The 15,099-nt window shown below is 42.9% G+C and overlaps 1 protein-coding gene across 1 annotated transcript in view; it reads left to right on the forward strand.

The window, feature by feature from the left end:
• The window catches only part of LOC309552182 (O-acyltransferase like protein-like), a gene marked incomplete at its 5' end in the record, with an annotated part of 137,390 nt that extends 122,623 nt beyond the window's left edge, over positions 1–14,767 (forward strand). Inside the window, 2 exons of the mRNA XM_082252995.1 lie at positions 3,033–3,175; positions 14,463–14,767. Of these exons, the coding sequence (XP_082109121.1) occupies positions 3,033–3,175; positions 14,463–14,561 (242 nt within the window). The 3' untranslated portion in view covers positions 14,562–14,767. The remainder of the gene's footprint in view (positions 1–3,032; positions 3,176–14,462) is intronic.
• Between the last annotated feature and the right edge of the window lie 332 nt (positions 14,768–15,099).

Raw genomic sequence — 15,099 nt, forward strand, 5'->3', positions numbered from 1 at the left:
CTGCTCTTACCCGATCGTCAGGGATCGAGTCTGGAGATCCGCCCGCTGTGTGTAAACACAGCGGGCGGATCTCCATAGTGACAGGGAGTGACAGATCGGACTGTTCAGCATAGCTGGACATCCGATCTGTCCATGAATCACATAGTCACCTCCCCCCCTACACGTCCGTAAGCACCAGGCATACATTAACCCCTCCCTCTCCAATAAAATTAACCCCTTACCTGCCAGTGTCATTTTTACAGTAACAGTGCATATATATAGCACTGATTACTGCAGTAATGTCACTGGTACCCCCAAAAGTGTCAAAAATGTCAGTCAGGGGTCCGGTCTGTCCGCCGCAATGTCGCAGTCCCGCAAAAAAAATCGCAGATCGCCGCCATTACGCGTTAAAAAAAAAAACACCAAAAATGACAGAAATCTTTCCCTTTGTTAGTAAACGCAATAACTTTTGCGCAAACCAATCAAAATACGCTTATTGCGATTTTTTTTACCAAACATATGTAGCATAAAACAAATTGGCCAAAAACTTTTAAAAAAATTGGTTTTTACATCTTTTTTGGGGGGAATTTCATATAAAAAAATGTGAAAAATATTGTTATTTTTTCAAAATAAACGCTCTTTTTTTGTTTATAGCGCAAAAAGTAAAAATCGCACAGGTGATCAAATACCACCAAAAGAAAGCTCTGTTTGTGGGAGAAAAAGGACGTAAATTTCGTTTGGGTACGGCGTCGCACGACCGCGCAATTGTCAGTTGAAGTCGCACAGCGCCGAATCGCAAAAAGTGGCCTGGACGGAAGACAGCAAAATCCTCCGGTTGTAAAGTGGTTAAGATACCAGCAAGTGTGTACAGGACATAGGACATTTCTATTGGGACTGCAGACATGATCTACAGCTGCCATTCCCAACCAGGGTTCTGTGGGACCCTAGGGTTTCTCTAGAGGTTGGTAGAAGTCCCTTGAGTAGTAGGTGTTTAAACTAAATTATGGTGCCTGCATAGTTTTGGAACCAATGCCACTTGGTAGAGTCAGCGGCATGACATGATGATCTTTTTATTTGTCTGTAAGGGTGGTATTCTAACCACCAATATAAGGGGCATTTTTCCCAAATAATAATTACAGGTATTTCTTGAGACCTGAAGTTTATTTCATGGGTTCCTCTGGAGCAAAAGATGTTGAATAAGGCTGATCTACAGGAATTAATTTTTTTGCAGTTATGGAACATAGATAACAAAATGTATTCAATTGTATATTTACAAGCCCAATGGGGAACAAATACGAGAAGCTCATTGTTCGGATTTACATATCTGTGTTTAGATATCTGTGTTGAAGCCTCAGCACTGCAATCTTCTTCTCCGCCTGAAATCACTAAATATAACTCATCAACACTTTAACTAGCTCCTGTGTAATGGCAGCACAAATTACCAGATTCAGAGCGTGCCCTAAAAAAAAGCTGGCTGAGGTGATATGATGGCGGTTTAATGAAAATGTCTGCACGAGTGCCTTCTACACGGAGGGGAGGGGGGGGGGGGGTGTTTGTAGCTTTTCTGCAAATTGGAGTTTTGTTATGCAGCCTTATTAGATAGAAAGATATTAAAGTGGAATTCCTGCCTAACAATAACTATTCTGAAAAATGTCCCCTCCCAGCTCCTGCTACCTATCCTGCCTATCCTGTGTAAAAGGTATACTTACCTTTTTTCAGTCCGCTCCAGACCGGTCACATGATCCCACAGCTTTGAGCAACCAGCAGCAGGGGAGAGGAGGGAGGTTTAACAACCGCTTCTCAATGGGAGCCTATGGGTGATGTCATAGCTTACCTAAATTCCCAAGCATTGTTGAGCGCTTACTGACACAGGGGAGTTGAAGCTGCAGGATTATGTGACTGAACCTCTGTGTATGTATTGTGACAGTGCAAAACCCTGCCACTGTGAAAATGTAGGAGAAAATTACACAGGATTCACATTAAGGCTTGATGCAAGGTTCCAGTCTATATTTTCTGAGCAGAGAAATTCTGTAGTCCCAGTTCGGGAAATGGAGTTTGAAGGTTACAGAGTGTCTTGTGTGGGTCGCAATTGTCAATTCCGGATTTTACAGGCCACCTGCAGCCTGAGTGAGTACATAAGTGTGCAGAGTTGTTATATACTTAAGCCTGAGGATAGCTCAGAGCTCCCCGTTTGGAAACAGCTCCCATATTGGAGACAGGAGGTCTCACCTAGGGGTCAGAGGAGCTCCAGCCAGAATTCAAGAGGCAGGAGGTCTCAACCAGGGGTCAGAGGTGCCCCAGCCAGAAGTCAAGAGACAGGAGGTCTCACCCAGGGGGCAGAGGTGTTACAGCCAGAAGTCAAGAGACAGGAGGTCTCACCTAGGAGTCAGAGGTGTTCCAGCCAGAAGTCAAGAGACAGGAGGTCTCACCCAGGGGTCAGAGGTGTTCCAGCCAGAAGTCAAGAGACAGGAGGTCTCACCTAGGAGTCAGAGGTGTTCCAGCCAGAAGTCAAGAGACAGGAGGTCTCAATGAGGGGTCAGAGGTGCCCTAGCCAGCAGACAGGAGGTCTTGTCCCAGGAGTCAGGTGGGCTCCTATTGAGATGTCAGGAGAACCCTTATCCAGAGGCCAAGAGTAGACCATGAAGCAGGGTGCTGCGACTAAAGTCTAAGGGAGCCAAGTGAACCAGGAGAACTGGGCTATGCAGTCAGAGGTACTGGTAAGAAGAAGAACAGCTGCTGACAAAGAGAAGAACCCCTGCGTGGGCAACTGATGTCTATGTGAATTTTCCATTTTGTTTAATAATAGTGGGCTGCCATGCCCTAAACTAAAATTTGGACTGGCGCAACTCATAGTAAAAACATCTACCACGTGATTATAATCTCCCCAATGCCACAGTATACAGATTTTACATTTTTATATAGGGTAGGCAGGATAGGCAGCAGGAGGGGGGAGGGGACATTTTTAGGAATCGTTACTGTTAGGCAAGAATTCCACGTTTAATTATTTGCAGCGTTCACAGGTCACACTAAATGTATTTCTTTTCTTTTCACAGGTCTCCTAAATACAATGCTGTCATGTGAAATATGGAATATATTATCGAAGGTCAGTTACGCATGTTACCTGGCACATCCAATTATTATAATCTTCTACTGTGGACTGCAGGAGACACTCTTCCACTACCAAGACATCAACATGGTGAGGGATGCTGTGGTCTATCTCTGGCAGGTAGAGTAGAAATGCATTAACTGGGAAGTCATGGAGGGGGGCATATTGAAAAAACAGCGAATGCATAACTCCCACCCAGGGCGGGCCCTACTATGGGTCCTGCTGGATCCATTGGACCAAGGCAGAACTTGGAGAGTGGCAGCAAATTGACTTCCAAGATTTTTTTTACAGCAGTTTTGTGTGTCATCAGTTTGAGGCGCGTAATGGCTGGATTTCCCCATCTCATCCTGCCATAGTGCAAACTGATGAGTATGAGGAGGCGGAGTGTTGTAATGTTCCGGTACCTTTGGTACCCTAAATTACACTTTCCACAAGTGTATGCGCCCTACCATTTACTTTTGGAAAGGTGCGCATACACCTTTAAGACTGGAGCTGTCATCACTCAGCGCCGGACTAGATGGCTATTTAAGGCGTCGGTTCTCACTCACATGTGTTCGTTCAAACACCCTTATCTGGATGCTAACCTTGCTTGAAGCTTCCATGCTTGCAAGCTTACTTCGCTGACGGAACCTCGCTGCGCTGATCCCTGTATCCCGCTACTGGATCATCCGCCTCTCCTGAACCACCCTTCGGCTGTATCGCTAATAGTGCTAAGTACCCCGCAGGGGAATTCTCTATAAACTCATACTAAGCTTACACTATCTAGCTCTGCATAGTAGAGACTGTTTATCACATCTGCATAAACTAGATTGCTAGCTCTTGAGACTACTGCTACTTTTCTGCACTGGGTTGATCTCTTTTGTATGTCCACCTGCTATTCTATCATCTGCTATCATACAACATTGCTAAACCTTCCTGCATCCATCTGCTACTGTCTCACCTTCAAGTGTCTATCACCTACCACCTCCACTCAACCTATCCCTCAACCTTCATCATTGTGTTACCACATGCATAAAGTCACTCTAAGAACCAGCTTGCTAATTGTGTGTATTTACTGGCTGAAATAAGACCTTCCACACATGATGAGTCGTTGAGGTTGGGAATGGTATCTCAGCATATCTCTTACATGGCTACTGACGTGGAACTATTTCTGCAGCTGAAAATCCACACCATATAAAAACGCAGGAGCGTTACAGATTGAACGAACCTAAAAATGGATTCAGCAGAAATAGTTCCAGAAATAACCACTCAGGTGACACAATTAAAACAGCAAGTATCTGCGTTAATACACGCACTTGCTGAATTAAAAGAAGACAATCAGGCTCTGTCGCAGCAGGTAATTAGACTGACACAACTTACCTCTGCTCAGTCCCCTGAACCCAAGATAAATCCCCCTTTGGTATTTACAGGCGATCGCAAAAAATTTTGCGAATTTAAAAACGCATGTGAGTTACTTTTTTTGCTAAAACCTCGTACCTACCTTACTGATCACATTAAGGTTTGTACTATTATTTCTTACCTATCAAGCGATCCTTGAGCCTGGGCAGATTCTCTTTTTGAGAAAAACGACCAGCTTCTCAACTCCTATGCCTTGTTCCTGGCAGAGCTCACTAGCCTATATGATGACCCCAATAGGCAGAGTACTGCTGATCTTCAGTTAAGATCCTTGAAACAAGGAAGGAGGCCTGTGGAAGACTTTGTCGCAGAGTTCAAGAGATGGACCCTTGATTCAGAATGGAATGATGCATCTCTGAAAACCCAATTTAGGCTTGGCCTATCAGAAGCCGTTAAGGACGAGCTCGCCCGAGCGGATCTGCCAAAAACCCTGGATGCATTAATACAACTCAGTATCACCATAGATAGAAGACTACGAGAAAGAAAGGCTGAAAAGATGGGAATGCCATTATCCGTTTCCTCTCGGAGTCTGGCCGTTCCTATGGAGGTAGGAACCATACGCCCACCGCTATCAACTATGGAAAAAGCCAAAAGACGAAATGAAAATCTCTGCTTGTACTGTGCATCCCCGGATCACAAGATAAACGTCTGTCCCCTAGTCAACAAAAAGAAGGGTGAGTGTTCACATGTCTCTCTAGGAGGATTGACAACTTCATTCACTAACCCCTACATTTCTGTTTTTTTGACATTACAGTGGGACCAGAACAGGATTACTACTAAGGCCATGATTGACACAGGATCTTGTGGAAATTATATGGATATATGTTTTGCTGCTTTAAATAAAATTCCTATTATTTCTGAACTCAAACCTGTCTCAGTAAGTCTTATTACCGGTGTTCCGTTATCCTCTGGTCCGATCACCGATCAGACACAAGCACTTCTAGTCACTATTAACGAGTCTCATAGGGAGACTTCTACCTTCGATTTAATACCATCACCCCACTTTCCCATTGTGTTGGGACTTCCCTGGTTGCACACACACCAACCAACCATAGATTGGAAGAAACGGTCCTTGACCTTCCCTTCTTGTTATTGCGAGGAAACGTGTAACCTCCCGTTTTCCGGGAAGATTCTGTCTGTGGTGACAGATGAGATTGCACCACTATGTTATCAGGATCTTTCTGAGGTTTTTCTTGAGAAAAATGCTCAAGCATTACCTCCTCATCGAGACTATGATTGTAGCATTGATCTACTCCCAAATAGCAAATTGCCGTTCGGTCATGTTTATCCTCTTTCACAGGATGAACTTGCCCATCTCAAAACCTATTTGGATGAGAACTTGGAAAAAGGTTTTATTAGACCTTCCACTTCTTCCACAGCAGCAGGACTCTTTTTTGTTCGCAATAAAGATTCAAGTCTCAGACCTATCATCGACTACAGGAAATTGAATGCTATCACAATAAAAGATCGCTATCCTCTACCGCTTATCCCTGAGCTCATTGAGCAGGTGCGTGGAGCTACCTATTTTTCAAAATTAGACCTGAAAGGAGCATACAATCTCATTCGAATCCGTGATGGACACGAGTGGAAGACTGCGTTCAGAACTAGATACGGATTGTTCGAATATCTTGTGATGCCATTCGGCCTATGCAATGCCCCTGCAGTTTTCCAACGATTTATAAACAATATTTTTAAAGACTTACTAGATGTCTGTGTTGTGGTATATCTGGACGATATACTTATATATTCACGGACCCTGTCTGAACACATAAGACATGTAAGACTTGTATTATCGAGATTGCTTGTACATAATCTTTATGTGAAGCTGAAGAAATGCTTGTTCCATAAAGATGAGGTACTCTTTCTAGGCTACATCATATCCAAAACAGGAATCGAGATGGACATGAGTAAAATATCCTGCATTCAGGATTGGCCTACACCAACTACACGCAAGGCGCTACAGCGATTCCTGGGATTTTCAAATTTCTACAGGAAGTTCATAAAAAACTTTTCTGCTATTGTGAGACCCCTCACACAGCTCACTAGCATAAAAATACCATTTAAATGGTCAGAAGAAGCAAATAAGGCTTTCCACTTGTTAAAGACAAGGTTTACTTCCGCTCCCATATTACGCCATCCAGACCCATCCCTCCAATACATTCTGGAGGTAGATGCGTCAAACCTGGCAGTAGGAGCAATACTCTCCCAACGACCTCCCCCCACTTCACCACTTCATCCAGTCGCCTTTTTTTCTAAATCCCTGAGCAGTCCCGAGATAAATTACCCCGTGGGTGAGAAGGAACTGCTTGCTATAAAATTGGCTCTGGAGAATTGGCGACATTTACTCGAAGGCACCCAATTACCAATAATTATATACACCAACCATAAAAACCTCCAATATCTTCAGACTAGCAAAACTCTCTCGCATCGACAGGTACGATGGTCACTATTCTTTCTAAGGTTTAACTTCCTAGTGACCTACACACCTGCAGATAAGAACAAAAAGGCGGATGCACTATCACGACTAACTGAAGAAAACTACTTTGAAATTCCTTCCGTTCCTATAATACCTCACAAACGCATTATTGGAGTTGTCCGTTCCTTGAAGGAAGAGGTTCTGCATGGTATAAGGTTGGATTCACCCCCACCACAACTAACTACCGATGCAGAAGGCTTCCTCTACTACAACGACAAACTTTACATACCACCTACCCTACGCACCAAGATCTTGGAATTATCGCATGATGTGCCTATGGCAGGACATATGGGTATGACAAAGACTTTCAATTTGATTTCTCGGCAATTCTGGTGGCCTGACATGAAAACATCTATACAAAAATTCGTCTCTTCATGCAATGTCTGTGCCAGGTCCAAAATTGACACTACGAGACCATCCGGTCTACTATGCAGTCTACCAATACCCCAAACTCCATGGGAGGTTCTGTCATTGGACTTCATCGTAGAATTGCCTCCTTCCAAAGGATTTAATACCATCTTGGTGTCAGTGGACCATCTGACAAAGATGGCACATTTCATTGCTATTCGCAGACTACCTTCGTCCAAACAAACGGCAGAACTCCTGATGAAACATGTCTTCAGATTACATGGTATCCCAAAAACTCTTTTGTCTGACCGTGGATCCCAATTTATTTCTAAATTCTGGCAAGAACTATGTCACATACTACGGATTGAGCGGAAGCTCACTTCTCCTTACCATCCGCAGACCAACGGACAGACTGAAAGAGTCAACCAATGCATCGAGCAGTATTTACGTTGTTACACTTCTTACCAACAGGATGATTGGTTGGATCTTCTCCCCCTGGCAGAATTTGCCTACAACAACGCAACTCACAGTACAACCAAGCAGAGTCCGTTCTACTTGAACTATGGGTTCCATCCCTCTATTCTCCCTCCACGCATCCTTCCTTCAAATAACCCAGTAGCCTCAGACTATCTTTCCCAAATAAAGGATTCTCTGGGTTTAATAAATACTACCATTGCACACGCTCACAGTCAACAAAAGAAGTACTATGATCTTCGTAGAAGACCTTCTCCACAGTATACTATCGGGGACCTCGTTTGGCTCTCAACAAAAAACTTGAGACTGAAGATCCCTAGCAAAAAGCTTGGACCTCTGTTCTTGGGACCTTTCCCAATCAAGAAACTTATTGGAAAAGCTGCAGTGCAGCTTACATTGCCAATGGACCTAAAAATCCATCCCATTTTCCATGTGTCGCTATTAAAACCCCATGTTCCGGACCAAGGAATAAGGCCTAATATTCCACCTCCCCCTCCTGTACAAGTTGAAGGTGGAGAAGAATACGAGATAAAAGAGATTCTGGATTCTCGTATCTACAGAAGAAGACTTCAGTACTTGGTTAGATGGAAGAACTATGGGCCCCAAGACGACACCTGGCTAAACACCTCTGACATACATGCCCCTAGATTAATCCGCAATTTTCATGCGAGATACCCAGACAAACCAGCTCCAGAGGCCTTCAGGAGCAGGCCTTAAGGGGGGGGGGTATTGTAATGTTCCGGTACCTTTGGTACCCTAAATTACACTTTCCACAAGTGTATGCGCCCTACCATTTACTTTTGGAAAGGTGCGCATACACCTTTAAGACTGGAGCTGTCATCACTCAGCGCCGGACTAGATGGCTATTTAAGGCGTCGGTTCTCACTCACATGTGTTCGTTCAAACACCCTTATCTGGATGCTAACCTTGCTTGAAGCTTCCATGCTTGCAAGCTTACTTCGCTGACGGAACCTCGCTGCGCTGATCCCTGTATCCCGCTACTGGATCATCCGCCTCTCCTGAACCACCCTTCGGCTGTATCGCTAATAGTGCTAAGTACCCCGCAGGGGAATTCTCTATAAACTTATACTAAGCTTACACTATCTAGCTCTGCATAGTAGAGACTGTTTATCACATCTGCATAAACTAGATTGCTAGCTCTTGAGACTACTGCTACTTTTCTGCACTGGGTTAATCTCTTTTGTATGTCCACCTGCTATTCTATCATCTGCTATCATACAACCTTGCTAAACCTTCCTGCATCCATCTGCTACTGTCTCACCTTCAAGTGTCTATCACCTACCACCTCCACTCAACCTATCCCTCAACCTTCATCATTGTGTTACCACATGCATAAAGTCACTCTAAGAACCAGCTTGCTAATTGTGTGTATTTACTGGCTGAAATAAGACCTTCCACACATGATGAGTCGTTGAGGTTGGGAATGGTATCTCAGCATATCTCTTACATGGCTACTGACGTGGAACTATTTCTGCAGCTGAAAATCCACACCATATAAAAACGCAGGAGCGTTACAAGTGTCTCCTCTGGGGAATGTCCCTTACGTGATTGTGGTGTGCGCAATGACATCAGACATCAGTGCGCTTCATCTTACGCAGGGCAGGCTGGATCTTCTAGGGTGGTGGCAGACACATGAGTGACAGGATAACTGAGAACAGACAGTGGGTGTTTGATGGACCGGTCCAGTGGTAAGTTATGGAAGAAGATAACTATAAGTTATAAGTATATATATTTTCTAATTTTATACTTCTATATAATAATGGATGTGGGGGTCTTTTGTTGGGCGTGATTTTTCTTTTTTTGGGGGGGCAGCATTTAATTCTTGGATCCAGGCAGCACAATGTCTTGGGCCAGCCCTGCTTCAAAGGAGTTAAAGCAAGCCTAAGGCTGCTGCTACCGCCATGGGCTTGGTATATATATATATATATATATATATATATATATATATATATATATATATATATATATATATATATTTTTTTTTTTTTGTAGATGAAAAAGAAAAGGAGGCACAAACACCTAGTGCATTACCCTTGGACACCTTTAAAAAGTTTATTAAAATGCCAAAAACATACTCGCAGACATGAAGAGCAAGAATCGCATGTATAGAGTCCACCACATGTGGAAATGAACATGTCCCTGTAATTGGACCGTTGACGCGTTTCGGGAGTCACGCTCCCTTCTTTAGAGCTGGTCTTTCTTTCAGCAGACCCAAATATATACTGAATTCACTTACACAAGTTCCTCCCTTTTCCCCTGTGAGCAATGGGCGGGACCAGCTGGTAAAAAGACCAACAATTTTGAAAAAATAAACAAAATTTTTAACTTTCGCTATAAGACATATCCAATAAAAAAAATTAAAAACATGTAATTTCTTCATCAATTTAGACCAATATGTATTCTGCTAGATATTTTTGGTAACAAAAAATCCCAATAAGCGTATATTGATTGATTTGCGCAAAAGTTATAGCATCTATAAGCTATGGGATATATGTTTTGATTTTTTTTTTTTTTTGCTAGTAAAAAAGTCAGTCGACGACTTATAGCGGGACTGCGATATTGTGGCAGACAAAATGGACACTAACTGACACTTTTGACACTTTTTGGGAACCAGTGACACCAATACAGTGATCAGTGCTAAAAATATACACTGTCACTGTACTAATGAGACAAACTATAGGATAGATTTATGGAATTTTTTTTACTAGTAAAGGCAGTGATCAGCGATTTTTAGAGGGACTGCGACATTGCAGCGGACAAATCTGACACAGGTCACACTTTTTGAGGACCAGTGACACTAATGCAGTGATCAGTTCTAAAAAAATCACTGTACTAATGACACTGGCAGGAAAGGGGTTAACATCACGGGCGGTTAAATGTGTTCCCTGGGAGAGCTTACTAACTGTGTGGGGGTGTTTTGACTGGGGGAAGACAGAGATCCTTAGCAGAAACACAGAATCTCCATCTTCCCCTCTGACAAAACGGCGATCTGCTTTGTTTACATAGGCAGACCACCGTTCTGCCTCTCTCAGGAACGATCCCCGGGTGCCTACGAACATCGGGTCCCCCAGACCCGCTGATTGGCTCAAGCTGTGTCCAATCACAGCGGGAGCAGGTCACCGCCGGCGTGCATGCACGCCCCAGACCCAGAAATGGAGACTATGTACAGGTACATGATTTTGCGCTGAAGGGCCACCCTGCCGTAGCATATGTGTGGGGCAGTCCGGAAGCGGTTAAAGCATTACCTATGGAGAGTTTTGGGTATTATAGTATTTTTGCGATTTTACAGTGCAGTTTTTAAGGCTTGACATCTATTTACTCAATGCAACCTCATCTATATTTTACCAAAAATTGGGTAGAATATTGTGTTCATTTACACTTTATTTTTTCTTGCAATTATTTGTTTGATACACAAATATTGTGTGATAAAAAAAAAAGGCGACAGCCACTATTTTTTCATGAAAGATATCATTATTTAGGTGTTTGAAGTGATTTTCATTATTAAAAGCAGATTTTAACATGTGTAAAAAAATTTAAAATTGCCCAGCCACAGAAAAGGTTAAGTCACTTTACACACAGTCATCCTCCATTCCATATCAGTGCAGAACAGATTCCTTGCCAAGTCGGATCTGAACAGAATGCATGACATTATGACATCCATGTCTATTTCGATTTTTCCACCATCTTGCTATTCCTATAGGTAGACAGATGTGGGCAGATGTGTGTCCATTTTCATCAGTGTCTATCTGATCCATCCCATTTGGGTCTGCAAAAATGGAAAAGGAAACTTTTTCCATTTGTTTTTGTGGACCTAAATGGACTCGGGTGAGATACAGTCGTGTTCTTTCTGTATCTATATACAAAATGGACAGGCAAAGTTTTTTGAAAAGGGCCTTATGCTTGTTTCTTAAAATATGTGATGCAATAATATAGAGGTTTAATGAAAGGTTTATTGTAATGTAAAACTTGTGATAATTAAAGTTGTAGTACAGTCAAACAACTACAGTAAGCCTAAACCTACTCCCACCCCGATTCTAAGCCTATTCTAACTACCCTGTAAAGGAAAGAGGTCTATACCTACCTATGCTGAGGGCACTCCGGACTGGTCACATAATCTCTCCAGTGAAGAGGAGAGATCTCTGACAATGGCCACAGAGCCTGGGCGATGACATCACCCACAGGCTTACTATGGGGCATCCATTGTCAGTTAATATGGGGCATCCATTGTCAGTTGTCCCCCCTCTCCAATGAAGCCAGCACTGGCACCTTATCATGTGCCCAGACCGGAGCACCCAGGAAATAGGTAAGTATACAGATCTTTCCATTCACAGAGTGCAAAGAATAGGCTTACAATGGGGTTGGGAATAGATTTAGGCTTAGTTAGTATTTGACTGGATTTCCACTCTAAGGAGTGTATTTTTTAGTAGTTTACAGCATATGGAAGAGAAAGAGAGACTTCCATTACTTCGATTACTTCCATTGATTGAACTAGATCAGGAGTCTCCAAATTTTCTAAACAATAACTTTAGACTTGGGGAGGGACCAGACTGTGGCTGGTGGGAGTAGAAATTGTCCCATCATTTTTTAGAGTAAACAGTGCCCCATTTTTGTTATCAGTGGGGGGAATAGTGACCCATTGCTGGTTTCAGTGTGAGAAGAAGAACCCCATTGTTGGTGTTATGGCGCTTTTCCACTGCATGGAACCGAATGGTTTGGCTCGCTTTTGCGCTTTTTCACTGCATGGTACCGCATGGTACGTGTTAGAACGGTTTTGGTATGGTACGGTACGGCGGTGCTTTTCCAGTAAATAGTACGGCTCGCTTGAACAGTACCACCTAGGTTGGAGTTCCAAGCGGGCTGTACCGATACCATATCCCACAATCCTTTGCATGCAGCATTGATTGTTTGTCACTACTAGCCACTGATTGGTCAGAGAATCGTTGTAATCCCACCCACTTACTACTAAGTACTACAACAGTGGAAAAGCAAACCGAGCCCTGTAGAGCCTATACAGTGCTGAAAGGTGCCGACTTGTACCACGCAGTGGAAAAGCAAACTGAGCCGAGCTGGGCCAAGCAGTGCCGAGTGGAGCCGAGCCGGTACTTGCAGTGGAAAAGTGCCATTAGTGCCACTGCCAGAAATTATGCCCCATCGTTGGTGTCAGTAGTAGGAATAGTGTCTTGTGTCAGTGGGAGGAGTGGTGCCCCAAGGGCCGAATAAAGGCAAGCAAAGGCTTGCATCTGGCCCCCGGGCCACATTTTGGAGGCCACTAAACTAGATGGACTCGTTTCTTTTTTTAAACTCAACTATGTAATTATGCAAATTCCAAAAGAGGCACAGTTGGAAGCTATGTGAATGCAAAATGTATAGCACTCACGACTGAGTCACTGCAGTGAAGTCTAGTGAATGTCACCATTGCTGCTTTATAACTTCGCTTCCATATTAATAATTCCAAAAAATATTATGGAAGTGTTACACTTACATGTTACATAGCCTCCATGCACTTACCATAAAAACGTATATCTAATGCTAGGTCTATCTTAAAGTGGACCTTCACTCCAAGAAATGACTTTGTACCAGTAAAACTTTCCCCATCCTCAATCTAAAAAAGCCCTTATTGTTTTTTGTTTTATGTACAGTAGTTACCTTTTTTTCAGCATGCTCCAGCAAGCCCCCTGTGTCCATTCTCACCTAGGTGAAAATGATGTGTACCCAATCCAGGTGCCTCCTGGGATATGCATGTCAGGTATCCCAAGAGGCACTTTTTTTTTCCACCTAGTGGCTGGAGGAAATGAGTGACCTGGCAGCGCATAATTGTGTGGCCCGGCTAGCTGCCTGAACCAGAAAGAGCGAGTCAGATTCCGATGATGTAGAAATGGAAGGTGGCTGCACAGGACCTGAATTTTTGCGACAGAGAGGCAGATGGCAGCAGATCAATGCTGGATTCACTGGTCTTGTGAGTATGTTTTAGAGTCTACCCCAGTTAGGAAGGTAAGGGGGGAGGGGGGGATAAAAAATAAAAATAAAATCCAGGACTTGAAATTGAGTCAGGGCTTCATTGTGCAAAACCATTGCACAGAGCGGGTAAGTATACTATGTTTGTTATTTAATTTTTTTTTTTTTTTAAATGAAGCTTTAATATTGCTTTAAGGTGCCACAGAATCTCAAATTATGTTACCCAACTAATAGCACTCATTTAATTTATAAAAGGCTAGCGCTCAGGATTAAAATAGCTCTTATAAGGCATTTATCTTCAAAGGAGATTCAGAAAGCGCTGTATTATTTGGCTTCTGGTGAGTAGGGGACCAAGAGGGGAGCACCTACTCGTGTACAGAGAGCACCGGCACTTTTTATATGAGCACGCAGCACTTTGGACTTATATTTTTGCACTGCACTGCACAATGTTTTTTGAGCACATGATTAATTGAAAGAATAAGACAACAGTTTATATTTATTGATTTATTTATTCACGTTTATTATTTATGCATATTGATTGGCAATTTTTATTGTGCACATTAAGTTAAGCACTAGCACTTTATATATATATATATATATATATATATATTTGTTTTGTGGAGCAGCGCAGGTAGTTTCATATTTTACAATAGCACTCATTGCTTTTGCTTTCTTCTAAAATAGCTAACTGTGTTTTTCTTCCACCAGTTCTACCTGTTCATTGGACACTCCTTATTGACGATCGCCATTGGACTGGCTCTTACAATACTGCTTGAAAGGCCATTTCAGAGATTGCTCTGTACTTAGCACTGATTATTTTCCCAGTATAACAAAGAACACCATGACTCAACTCAGACTATGTGGACCTGAAGTAAAGTGTGGACATAAATAACCTGAAATGCTGTACCCGCGGGGATCATACTTTGATAAAGACTCATACCAAGCCCCCAAGGTTTCCAGGCGACAAAGCTAAGAAGACTTTATGTGAAATATTCAAACTTCAGCTATCAAGTACAGAAGCTTTATGGAGTATAGAGTATCAATGTTATTTGTATTTAAAGAGACGCTATTGTTGGACTTAAAAAAAGACAAAATTACCTTTAGCTGTGACTATTAGTCACTTGTTATGCTTCCCTTTATTCTTGTCTGATTCTAGCAAGTAAAGTCTGAAGCCTCATCACTCCCGGGGAAGAAGCTTGGCAACCATTCATTAAAACAGAGATCCCAGCTCTCTTGACATCACATCTGCACAGCTCTGAGTGCATTCCACGCTGGCTCCCATACCACAAAGCAGGATCCTGGCCGGCTAATCCATCCACCCTGCCTGAACATTGCTAAACCCGCT

This window comes from Pelophylax lessonae (genome assembly GCF_965119305.1).
Source record: "Pelophylax lessonae genome assembly, chromosome: 1".
NCBI lineage: Eukaryota > Metazoa > Chordata > Amphibia > Anura > Ranidae > Pelophylax > Pelophylax lessonae.